Source organism: Oncorhynchus clarkii, chromosome 29 (assembly GCF_045791955.1).
Source record: "Oncorhynchus clarkii lewisi isolate Uvic-CL-2024 chromosome 29, UVic_Ocla_1.0, whole genome shotgun sequence".
NCBI lineage: Eukaryota > Metazoa > Chordata > Actinopteri > Salmoniformes > Salmonidae > Oncorhynchus > Oncorhynchus clarkii.
In genome coordinates, this window is record NC_092175.1 from 14,354,274 (window position 1) to 14,367,664 (window position 13,391).

General features: G+C 42.0%; 1 protein-coding gene across 2 annotated transcripts in view; it reads right to left on the minus strand.

Moving 5' to 3' along the window:
- The window catches only part of LOC139388803 (microtubule-associated serine/threonine-protein kinase 3-like), a 149,142-nt gene extending 140,017 nt beyond the window's left edge, over positions 1–9,125 (minus strand). Inside the window, exon 1 of one of the 2 annotated variants that reach the window (XM_071135734.1) lies at positions 8,411–9,125. In XM_071135734.1, coding sequence (XP_070991835.1) covers positions 8,411–8,677 — 267 coding nt within the window. In that variant the 5' untranslated portion in view covers positions 8,678–9,125. The remainder of the gene's footprint in view (positions 1–8,410) is intronic. The other variant, XM_071135732.1, reaches the window with a different exon arrangement.
- Between the last annotated feature and the right edge of the window lie 4,266 nt (positions 9,126–13,391).

Here is a 13,391-nt window from a genome sequence, read left to right on the forward strand (position 1 = left end):
GGCTCAGACACGAGAGGTATGTGGGCAGGGTCTACAGTCAATCACGGACTACAAAAAGAAAACCAGCCCTGTCGCGGACCACGATGTCTTGCTCCCAGACAAACTAAACTTCTTTGCTTGCTTTGAGGACAATACCGTGCCACCGACATGGCCCGCTACCAAAACCTGTGGGCTCTCCTTCACTGCTGCCAACAGGAGTAAAACATTTAAACATGCTAACCCTCGCAAGGCTGCCGGCCCAGACGGCATCCCTAGCCGCGTCCTCAGAGCATGCACAGACCAGCTGGCTGATGATTATGTCCAGTCTGCTGTTCCCACATGCTTCAAGAGGGCCATCATTGTTCCTGTTCCCAAGAAAGCTAACTGAGCTAAACTACTATGTAACACTCACTTTCGTCATCATGAAGTGCTTTGAGAGACTAGTCAAGGACCATATCACCTTCACCATACCTGACACCCTAGACCCACTCCAATTTGCTTACCGCCCCAATAGGTCCACAGACAACACAATCACACTGCCCTAACCTATCTGGACAAAAGGAATACCTATGTAAGAATGCTGTTCATCGACTACAGCTCAGCATTTAACACCATAGTACCCTCCAAACTCGTCATTAAGCTCGAGACCCTGGGTCTCGACCCCGCTGTGTAACAGGGTCCTGGACTTCCTGACGGGCCACCCCCAGGTGGTGAGGGTAGAAACAACATATCCACCCCACTGATCTGCAACACTGGGGCTCCACAAGGGTGCGTTCTCAGCCCTCTCCTGTATTCCCTGTTCACCCATGACTGCGTGGCCATGCACACCTCCAACTCAAATCATCAGGTTTACAGACGACACTACAATGGTAGGTTTGATTACCAACAACGACGAGACGGCCAACTGGGAGGAGGGGAGGGCCCTCGGAGTGTGGTGTCAGGTAAATAACCTCACACTCAATGTCAACAAAACAAAGGAGATGATCGTGGACTTCAGGAAACAGCAGAGGGAGCAGCCCTCTACCCACATCTGCAGGACAGCAGTGGAGAAGGTGGAAATTTTTAAGTTCCTCTGCGTACACGGAAATGGTCCACCCACACAGACAGCGTGGTGAAGAAGGCACAGCAGTGCCTCTTCAACCTCAGGAGGCTGAAGAAATTCAGCTTGTCACCAAAAACACTCAAACTTTAATAGATGCACAATCGAGAGCATCCTGTCGGGCTGTATAACTGCCTGGTACGGCAACTGCTCCGCCCACAACCGTAAGGCTCTCCAGGGGGTAGTGAGGTCTGCACAACGCATCACCGGGGGCAAACGGCCTACCCTCCAGGACACCAACACCACCCGACGTCACAGGTAGGACAAAAAGATCAAAGACAACAACTACCCGAGCCACTGCCTGTTCACCCCGCTATCAACCAGAAGGCGAGGTCAGTACAGGTGCATCAAAGCTGGGACTGAGAGACTGAAAAACAGCTTCTTTACTCAAGGCAATCAGACTGTTAAACAGCCATCACTTACATTGAGTGGCTGCTGCCAACATACTGACTCATCTCTAGCCACTTCAATAATAAAAAATTGGATGTAATAAATGTATCACTAGCCACTTCAAACAATGCCACTTTATGTTTACATACCCTACATTACTCAACTCATATGTATATACTGTACTCTATACGATCTACTGCATCTTGCCTATGCCGTTCAGCCATCGCTCATCCATATATTTTTATGTACATATTCTTAAATCATTCCTTTAAACTTGTGTGTATAAGGTAGTTGTTGTGAAATTGTTAGATTACTTGTTAGAAATTACTGCATGGTTGGAAGCACAAGCATTTCTCTATATTAGCATTAACATCTGCTAACCATGTGTATGTGACAAATAAAATTTGATTTGTCAGTCAGGAAGTTAAAGCTTGGTCGCAAATGGGTCTTCCAAATGGACAATGACCCAAGCATACTTCCAAAGTTGTGGCAAAATGGCTTAAGCACAACAAAGTCAAGGTATTGGAGTGGCCATCACAAAGCCCTGACCTCAATCCTATAGAACATTTGTGGGCAGAACTGAAAAAGTGTGTGCAAGCAATGAGGCTTACAAACCTGATTCAGTTACACCAGCTCTGTCAGAAGGAATGGGCCAAAATTCACCCAATTTATTGTGGGAAACTTGTGGAAGGCTACCCACAACGTTTGACCCAAGTTAAACAATTTAAAGGCAATGCTACCAAATACTAATCGAGTGTATGTAAACTTCTGACCCACTGGGAATGTAATGAAAAAAACAAAAGCTGAAATAATTCACTCTACTATTATTCTGACATTTCACATTCTTAAAATAAAGTGGTGATCCTATCTGACCTAAAACAGGGAATTTTTACTAGGATTAACGGTCAGGAATTGTGAAAAACTGAGTTTAAATGTATATGGCTAAGGTGTATGTAAACATCTGACTTCAACTGTATATATATATATATATACAGTGCCTTGCGAAAGTATTCGGCCCCCTTGAACTTTGCGACCTTTTGCCACATTTCAGGCTTCAAACAAAGATATAAAACTTTATTTTTTTGTGAAGAATCAACAACAAGTGGGACACAATCATGAAGTGGAACGACATTTATTGGATATTTCAAACTTTTTTAACAAATCAAAAACTGAAAAATTGGGCGTGCAAAATTATTCAGCCCCCAGTTAATACTTTGTAGCGCCACCTTTTGCTGCGAATACAGCTGTAAGTCGCTTGGGGTATGTCTTTATCAGTTTTGCACATCGAGAGACTGAAATTTTTTCCCATTCCACCTTGCAAAACAGCTCGAGCTCAGTGAGGTTGGATGGAGAGCATTTGTGAACAGCAGTTTTCAGTTCTTTCCACAGATTCTCGATTGGATTCAGGTCTGGACTTTGACTTGGCCATTCTAACACCTGGATATGTTAATTTTTGAACCATTCCATTGTAGATTTTGCTTTATGTTTTGGATCATTGTCTTGTTGGAAGACAAATCTCCGTCTCCCAGTCTCAGGTCTTTTGCAGACTCCATCAGGTTTTCTTCCAGAATGGTCCTGTATTTGGCTCCATCCATCTTCCCATCAATTTTAACCATCTTCCCTGTCCCTGCTGAAGAAAAGCAGGCCCAAACCATGATGCTGCCACCACCATGTTTGACAGTGGGGATGGTGTGTTCAGCTGTGTTGCTTTTACGCCAAACATAACGTTTTGCATTGTTGCCAAAAAGTTCAATTTTGGTTTCATCTGACCAGAGCACCTTCTTCCACATGTTTGGTGTGTCTCCCAGGTGGCCTGTGGCAAACTTTAAACGACACTTTTTATGGATATCTTTAAGAAATGGCTTTCTTCTGGTCCACTCTTCCATAAAGGCCAGATTTGTGCAATATACGACTGATTGTTGTCCTATGGACAGAGTCTCCCACCTCAGCTGTAGATCTCTGCAGTTCATCCAGAGTGATCATGGGCCTCTTGACTGCATCTCTGATCAGTCTTCTCCTTGTATGAGCTGAAAGTTTAGAGGGACGGCCAGGTCTTGGTAGATTTGCAGTTGTCTGATACTCCTTCCATTTCAATATTATCGCTTGCACAGTGCTCCTTGGGATGTTTAAAGCTTGGGAAATCTTTTTGTATCCAAATCCGGCTTTAAACTTCTTCACAACAGTATCTCGGACCTGCCTGGTGTGTTCCTTGTTCTTCATGATGCTCTCTGCGCTTTTAACGGACCTCTGAGACTATCACAGTGCAGGTGCATTTATACGGAGACTTGATTACACACAGGTGGATTGTATTTATCATCTTTAGTCATTTAGGTCAACATTGGATCATTCAGAGATCCTCACTGAACTTCTGGAGAGAGTTTGCTGCACTGAAAGTAAAGGGGCTGAATAATTTTGCACGTCCAATTTTTCAGTTTTTGATTTGTTAAAAAAGTTTGAAATATCCAATAAATGTCGTTCCACTTCATGATTGTGTCCCACTTGTTGTTGATTCTTCACAAAAAAATACAGTTTTATATCTTTATGTTTGAAGCCTGAAATGTGACAAAAGGTCGCAAAGTTCAAGGGGGCCGAATACTTTCGCAAGGCACTGTATGTGTATATATATATATATATATATGCCTTAATTTCTCCAAAATATGGACTTATCTTTCATTTGACACCCAATTTTAAATGCTCTATTGAATTTCACATGTTGGTGCTCCTGGATGGATCCTTTTACATGGAAATGACCTACTATCAATTCATTGCTTGAAAATTACCATCACTTGGAAGTGCTATAGATTGGAGAAGAGATGTGTGTTGAAGGGATGATTTGTGTGTAGGCCTGCACAGCTCATTAGACTCACAAAAGGAGAATCCACCACAACGTTATTGGTGTAAAAATAAGAATAAACATATAAGCCCATTTCTCTAACACAAGGGAAATCATGCATACATACAGGGATATTGAGGAGCAGCAAACAAGCTGTTCTGATCTAGAAGGAACACAGAATTCCTGATCAGCCCACAGACATGAAAAAACATGACTGTATAAACACCTGGAAAATGTTTTAGTTCTAGTGTTCAAAAGGAGGACATTTTCACATGGCATAGTGGTAGAGTAAGTAACATTCCAGGGACCTGGGCTTGTGGAAGGACCACAAGTTGACAAAACTGTTCTAGTCTGGTATTGAAATCCAAAAGGGTTGTTCCACCTCAAAAAGTACAAGAAAGAAGATTAACACCCACCATCTCAGATAGTTCTGAAATCGTTTCTGTAGTTCGATACGATTGGCATTCCTGAAAAATTATATTGTTTAAATATAATCCGATCTCAGAAAAACAGAGAACTGATACTGTATACTGGATATTCGGTGTGATTGGCAAGGGTATGAGGGGTCCATGGGTGTCTTTTTGTGGTGGGGGGATTCCTCATGTCTCACACCTTAGTAGGAAAATCTGATGTTGGGTACTACATTTATTGAATATTATCTGAATCTTACACATTAAAATGACAATTTTGGGCGTAATCAATAAGCGCAATTTCCCAGAGATAAAAATGTCATTTCAACAAAATAATGTTTCAGGAATGCCAGTGTTACCTGTTTCTAACTACAGAAACCATCTGATGTGGGTGTCATGGCTTGCTGAAATGACATGGAACAACTCAAAAAGGTAAAACCACATCCTTTTTGTCAATCATCCCACCAGGATGTTGGAAATGTATTGCTACGTTTTAGGACACTGAAATAATCTGCTGTGTAAATTGCAGAGGGGCACAGGATCATCCGTTTTATTACTCTGGACAAAACTCTGAGTTGTGTGTGAGCAACTGCAACAATGTTTTCCAAGTTCGCCGATATTTCATAGAATCAAAACATCCGTCTCCAGATAAAAGGGCTCATTCCAACATAGTAGCCTCTAGGACCTGTCCTTACATGGCAAACATACATAACTAGCCATATCTGGCTGGACCACCAGTTCGCAGCTTTCATGAGGTAAGTATAGACAGACAGTACTGCTAAGATGCAGCTGGACTGATGAACACAGGGATCAATTCAAATTTGCAGCATTTCATTTTTCATGCAGTAGACTTCGGCTGGTTAAATGGCGTCGAAGAGAGAAAGAGGGTGAGCTTGAGTCAGTAAAAAATGTCGAGGTAAAAAGGGAGATGATTTTTTTTAAAGAAGAATGGTAGAAAGTGTAAGCAGAGTGAGCTGTTCACCAGATCGAAGACAGGAGGAGAAATGGAAGTGAATGAGGGCGAAGTATCAGAGCTGGTAGGTTTGGTGAATTTCTCGGAGCTTGAGGCTAACAAAGAGGGTCAGGATGGGAAAAAGTGGACCCTTGCCTTTTGGCTGATCCATTTGTGGAATAAGGGTGGGTGAAAACAGAGTTGGGTGCTGCGGAATCGGTGAAGGTAGCCAGAAGTGGTCTTGTGATAATTGTTTGCGTTTCTGCTGGTCAAAGGGAGCAGGCACTCCGCGTTAAACAAACCGGGACAAGAGGGGTGAATTGTTTTGCTCTCAAGGATAGGGCGCAATTGAGGAGTAATTACTGTGGTGGTGGTAAATGTGAAAGTTTGACCAACTGAAGGGGAAGATACCCGGTGTTTGTGGTGCTCGTCTGATGGCGCGGCGCAGACAGAGTGGCGTGAGTGGTAAAACAGAAGAGTCGTTGTCTGTCCTTTGGAGTTTTGATATTGAGTCTTTGCCCGACAAGGTGATGTTAGCATATAGAAGGTATCCGGTACGAGCTTCTGTGCCAAATACATTGCATTGTTACAGGCGTCAAGCGTTTGGGCATGTGGCAGCAATGTGTAGGAGGGAGGTTCCTAGGTGTGAGAAGTGTGCAGAAGTGCATGAGACAAAGGAATGTGTAGCATTGGGGAAAGTAGTGGTATGTGTTAATTGTAGGGGTGCCCATGGGGCTGGGGACCAGAAATGTCCAGTGCGAGAGAGGCAGTTTAAGGTTTCCAGGGTTAGAGTAGTGCAGAAGTTGTCGCATGCTGAGGCAGTGAAGAAAGAGGAAGATGGCTCAAGGGGGAGGGATCCTGAGAGGAGTGGTGTAAGTAGTAGATCTGTACCAGTACAGAGGGATAGATCAACAAATGCTATGTTTCAGCAAGATTGGATTTGTAGCATTTATAACAGAAAATTGAGGTTGTGGTGACAAGTCTTCTCAACAAAGCCTGGATACATACACCACAGTTCAAAAGTTCGGGGTCACTTAGAAATGTCCTTGTTTTTGAAAGAAATTTACTTTTTTTCTCCATTAAATAACATCAAATTGATCAGAAATACAGTGAAGACACTGTTAATGTTGTAAATGACTATTGTAGCTGGAAACGGCTGATATTTTGGAATATCTACATAGGCTTCCAGAGGAACATTCTCAGTAACCATCACTCCTGTGTTCCAATGGCACATTGTGTTAGCTAATCCAAGTTTATTATTTTAAAATGCTAATTGAGCATTAGAAAACCCTCTTGCAATTATGTTAGCATAGCTGAAAACTGTTGTCTTGATTGATGGCTATTCCATGTGAAAAGTTGCCAAGAAACTGAAGATCTCGTACAAAGCTGTATACTACTTCCTTCACAGAACAGCGCAAACTGGCCCTAACCCGAATAGAAAGAGGAGGGGGAGGCCCCTGTGCACAACTGAGCAAGAGGACAAGTACATTAGTGTGTCTAGTTTGAGACAGACGCCTCAAGTTCTCAACTAAATACTACCCGCAAAACACCGGCCTCAACGCCAGTGACGAGGCGACTCTGGGATGCTGGACTTCTAGGCAAAGTTCCTCAGTCCAGTGTCTATGTTTTGCCCATTATAATCTTTTATTTGCCAGTCTGCGATATGGCTTTTTCTTTGCAACTCTGCCTAGAAGGCCAGCATCCTGGAGTCGTTCTCTTCCCTGTTGACATTGAGACTGGTGTTTTGCGGGTCAAACAGTTCTATTTTTGTTTCATCAGACCAGAGGACATTTCTCCAAAAAGTACAATCTTTGTCCCCATGTGCAGTTGTAAACCGTAGTCTGGCTTTTTTTATTGCGTTTTTTGAGCAGTGGCTTCTTCCTTGCTGAGCGGCCTTTCAGGTTATGTACGGTACGAGCTTCTGGGACTCGTTTTTACTGTGGATATAGATACTTTGTACCGGTTTCCTCCATCATCTTCACAAGGTCCTTTGCTGTTCTGGGATTGATTTGCACCAAAGTACGTTCATCTCTAGGAGACAGAATGCGTCTCCTTCCTGAGCGGTTTGAAGGCTGCCTGGTCCCATGGTGTTTATACTTGCGTACTATTGTTTGTACAGATGAATGTGGTGCCTTCAGGCATTTGGAAATTGCTTCCAAGGATGAACCAGACTTGTGGAGGTCTACAAAAATGTTTTCTGAGGTCTTGGCTGATTTCTTTTGATTTTCCCATGATGTCAAGAGAAGAGGCACTGGGTTTGAAGGTAGGCCTTGAAATACATCCACAGGTACACCTCCAATTGACTCAAATTATGTCAATTAGCCTATCAGAAGCTTCTAAACCATGACATAATTTTCTGGAATTTTCCAAGCCATTTAAAATGCACAGTCAACTCAGTGTATGTAAACTTCTGACCCACTGACAGATAACCATATGAATCGGTCAGTTTACTGTGTAACTATTATTGCTGGGGATTCTCTAATCAAAAAAATATTTCAACTGACAAAACTGTAAAGCTGGGGGGGATAAAAAACTAATACGTTTTTATTCAGCTAAAATATTATACTCTGAATAATACTTTAGCTGAAATAAAGTAACAATTTCTTATTTCTCACAAGCAGTGCGCACACATACGCAACAAGGCATGATGGTTGTCACCTTTGCGAGGGCGCACACACACACACACACCTGCCATTCAAGCCACTCCACCCAAAGACATTATTACTAACGTTTAATGGGTAAATTACCATTTTGTCGCCTCCTTCCCCATGTTCTCTATTCCCCGGTTCCACCGCCTCGTCTGCCACACTATTTTCTTCCTTCCCTTCTGTTTTTAGAGTGACGAAGTCTGAAGTGTCTTGGTTGTTGAAATACTCGTAATATTGGTGCACTTCTTCTAAACAGATGTCTATACCTTCTCCCTCTGTTTCGGAGCCTGAAGAGGACTGGCTCCCGCTGTCGCTTCCAAAAGTCTCCAAGTGTTGCGCTTCCATAATATCAGAGTCCACTAACATCCACTAACACCCAGTTTAGGTCAATCAATATAAGTCACCGCGTATTATTGGTTAAAATGTTAACCCAGAGTAATGTCTACCTGTACACCGTTTAAGTCATATTGCGGTTTGAATGCACCGTGTTGCACGAACACCGTTGAAAAGTTCCATTCAGTGGAAGTTCCAAGGCTACAACACGGACACAACCGTTTCATCTTTGGCTGCGTGAAATGCTGTTCGTAGCAAAAAGTGCCTGGAGTTGGTTTCATTTCATATCTCTGCGGACCAAAAGATCCGCTGTGCGCCGTCAATCTTGTAGTATGAATTCTAACAGACAGACTGACATCCACCAGTGGCGTGTATCCATGGTTTCCCCCAACAAACTACTAATTACAAAAACGAAATAATGAATCTTTCGTCTCTCTGTGTCATCATTTCCCTTCAATTCTCAAGAGGCAGACTGTAGCTCACATGAGAAAACACCCGAGCGAGCGAAACAACGCCCCTCTGTCTCTGGACGTGTAGGCCATCTATCTGATGCTGTCTGGTCCAAACGAGTATGACATTGTTGCTGCCCGTAGCATTGAAAGCAAGGGAAGCCAGCGAACATTTGGCCTCCCTTGATAAAACAAAGTTTACAAAATTAGCCAAGCTCAACAGCCACATCGTATTTAGCTTACATTGATTGGACTAAATTGTTTTTGGTATATTTTAGTTGTCACTGTATTAGACTAAGCAGAGGTGATTTGATGATGTTGACATGGCGCTGGAATAGTGGAGGCAGCTCCTGTTTTCTTTGCGACTTGCGGTAACTCTCTGTGGTTCTAAATCAATAGTTTAATGGTCTGTAAATGTCAGAAACATTAACTTGCTTGACCGTGCTGTAGGTCATGTAACTGTTGTTACATGCAATATGCTTTGTGGACTTCACCGGACAGAGGTTGCTATCCGATTTTGTGATAAAACAAAGGTGTGGTTGAATTTATTCTGCCACTGTGTCTTCTTATTGTCTCAGCGTTTAGGCCGACAGGCTATATCACGGTCGCAAGACATATGAACTAACAGGTTATAGAGCAAACAACGCAATCATCACAACACCGGTTGTAATATGGCTTTTTTTTTGCGGGGGTGGGGCTTGGCTTCCCCAGTGATATTTACCCACGCACCACTACTGACATCCACACTCATCATATTACATTGGTACCATGTGTGTAACACTCAATACGATGAGAGAGAATTGTGTGAGCTTCGCTCCTGTTGACACCCAGATCATTTTGATCTGAATTTCCAACCACATTTTAGCATGGAACCTTTTTTGCATAGTGGTGCTTTTCCATCAAGATCCCTGCACCAGTGTGTCGCCAGTGTCTTATGTTAAAGTAAGCTCTAGTGTTATTGTGTTTACATCAGAAGTTTGACACCAAAACTGCATTTCCAAAACTGGGGGTCGCGGCCTGATTTGAAAACGGGGTTGCGAGAGAAACTCTGAAAGAAATGTGTGGTTAAAGTAGTCCTGTCTAGCTAGCTAGCTTACAAATGTTGCTCATATTCTAATAACACTATCTACCCAGCATATAGTTTATAATATGACTGCCTTCATATATTTGATTTAAATAATCAACTTTGCTTACCTTATTAATAAATTGATAAATAACTCCTTTGTTAATCTAAGAGTGTATTCTTTTATTAAACACATTATTTCCTCTTGCATCTAGCTAGCATTTAGTTTGCAACAGCAAAGGTTTTGATGAACCTTGCTGTTTGCCACTCTGACCTCGGCAACAATGTTGCAAAATACGAATTCGATCTCCCCTTGCTATAGAGAGTTAGCAGTGTCAACGGTCAGCTAGTCATTTTTCTGATCAGGCAAAATCATGCAGCATTAATATGGATATAAATGTCAATGCAAAACAGCTAAATCAAATGAAAAGGGACCTAGTTAGTCATTTCAGAGTTTGATTTGGCTGGGTTAAGTTTTGTTAGCTGTTGTTTGCTCAAACCACATAACATAGGTTATTTGCTTTCACAGGGAATATACAGTACCAGTCAAAAGTTTGGACACACATACTCATTCAAGGGTTTTTCTTTATTTTTTCTTTATTTTTACTATTTTCTACATTGTAGAATAACAGTGAAGACATCACAACTATGAAATAACAAATATGGGATCATGTAGTAACCAAAAAAGTGTTGAACAAATCAAAATATATTTTATATATTTTATATATATATATTATAAAATATATATTTTTAGATTCTTCAAAGTAGCCACCCTTTGCCTTGTCAGCTTTGCACACTCTTGGCATTCTCTCAACCAGCTTCACCTGGAATGATTTTCCAACAGTCTTGAAGGAGATCCCACATATGCTGAGCACTTGTTGGCTGTTTATCCTTCGCTCTACGGTCCAACTCATCCTTGTCACCTATACTCCCTCTCTGCCCTCTAGGTCATCAGGCTACTGATTATCCCGCACACCTGTCACCATCGTCAAGCACACCAGCGCCTTATGTCACTCACCCGGACTCCATCACCTCCTGGATTATCTTCCCAATATCTATCACTACCCTTGGTTCTTTCCTCAGGTGTTTTTGACTCTGTTTCATGTCGATGCGTTGTTTGTGTTTCGTGTTAATTGTTTTGTTTATTTATTAAAACACTCACTCCCTGTACTTTCTTCCCGACTCTCAGCGCACTCGTTACAATCCCAAACCATCTCAATTGGGTTGAGGTTAGGTGATTGTGGAGGTCAGGTCATCTGATGCAGCACTCCATCACTCTCCTTCTTGGTCAAATAGCACAGCCTGGAGGTGTGTTGGGTCATTGTCCTGTTGAAAAGCAAATTATAGTCCCACTAAGCGCAAACCAGATGGGATTGGGGTATCGCTGCAGAATGCTGTGGTAGCCATGCTGGTTAAGTGTGCCTTGAATTCTAAATAAATCACTGACAGTGTCACCAGCAAAGCACCATCACACCTCCTCCTCCATGCTTCACGTGGCAACCACACATGCAGAGATAATCCGTTCACCTACTCTGCATCTCACAAAGACACGGCGGATGGAAACAAAAATCAAACATTTGGACTCATCAGACCAAAGGACAGATTTCCACCAGTCTAATGTCCATTGCTCATGTTTCAAGGCCCAAGCAAGTCTCTCCTTATTATTGTTGTCGTTTAGTAGTGGTTTCTTTGCAGCAATTCATCCATGGCCTGATTCACGCAGTCTCCTCTGAACAGTCGATGTTGAGATGTGTCTCTTACGTTAACTCTGTGAAGCATTTATTTGGGTTGCAATTTCTGAGACTGGTAACACTAATGAACTTATCCTCTGCAGCAGAGGTACCTCTGGGTCTTCCTTTCCTGTGGCAGTCCACATGAGAGCAAGTTTCATCATAGCGTCTCACCTTTATGCTAAGGGTCAAAATGCACTTTCAATGGGTTATGACTTCCAACACCACCCCAGCTATTCCTACTGAATCACTACATTGGTGGCAGGCAGTAGTGGGATAACCCCCCAGTCTCTCAGGCCTGTGTTGGACGTGATTTTCGTTTAGCTTGTTCGTAATCAGATATCTCTATCAATGCTGAGCTCTTTAATCACATTGTTGTTTGCTGATGTGTTTTCTTTCCCTAATGCACTGTATCATCTGTAGATGTTGACTCACATACTGTAATGAATGACATGCCTCTTAGCCTCTTAACTACTACCACACAAACACACACAGAGGTTAGGAGAATTGGGCACCGGAATCATTTGAAATAGTGATAAACAACTGAAAAACGGGTCTGTTTCATTTGAGGAAGTGAGTAATATGCGATGTCCCGGTGCTCGTTTACGCAATAATGATTTGTAGTCGTTACAGAAGATGGATGCAACCAGCTCCAAAGCCTTCAGAATTGGGTCAACATACTGTAAAGTATACATGGAATTGTTTTAAGAAGGTTATACCAAGGATGATTTTGCTATTTGATTTGGAATTGTAAGACCCCTTGAAGTATAAAAAATAAAATACAAAAAAAAATATTTGATGAACATTTTTCTTTGGCCTTACTGCTACAGTATTAGCTTATACAAGTGCATTGAATGACAGATTCACTACATGGAAGAACAGATAGTCCCTCCCAAAAAATTGGAAGGAAGTTTGTTCTGAAATGTCGCTCCTATTTCTGAGAGATATTAGAAATATCAGGAAATTGTATCATTTTTTAGATGTATTCAACCCCTTACTCTTGTCACTAAACAGGCTCTATATATACAGTACATTACAATCATACCTTATTTGTCACATGCCCCGAATATACACAGGTATAGTAGACTTTACAGTGAAATGCTTACTTACAAGCCCTTTACCAACCATGCAGTTTTAAGAAATAAGTGTTAAGAAAGTATTTAATAAAAGAAACTGAAGTAAAAAAGAGAAATTGAAAAATAAACAATTAAGGAGCAACAATAAAATAACAGAAGCGAGGCTATATACAGAGGCTACCGGTACAGAGTCGAGGCAATTGAGGTAATACTGTATGTAGGTAGAGATAAAGTGACTATGCATGGATAATAAACAGAGGGCAGCAGAAGCGTAAATATGGGGGTGGGGGAGGGGGATAATGCAAATAGTCCAGGTAGCCATTTGATTAGCTGTTCAGGAGTCTTATGGCTTGGGGGTAGAAGCTGGAAAGAAGCATTTTGGACCTAGACTTGGCGCTCCGGGTATCGCTTGCCATGCAAGTAGCATAG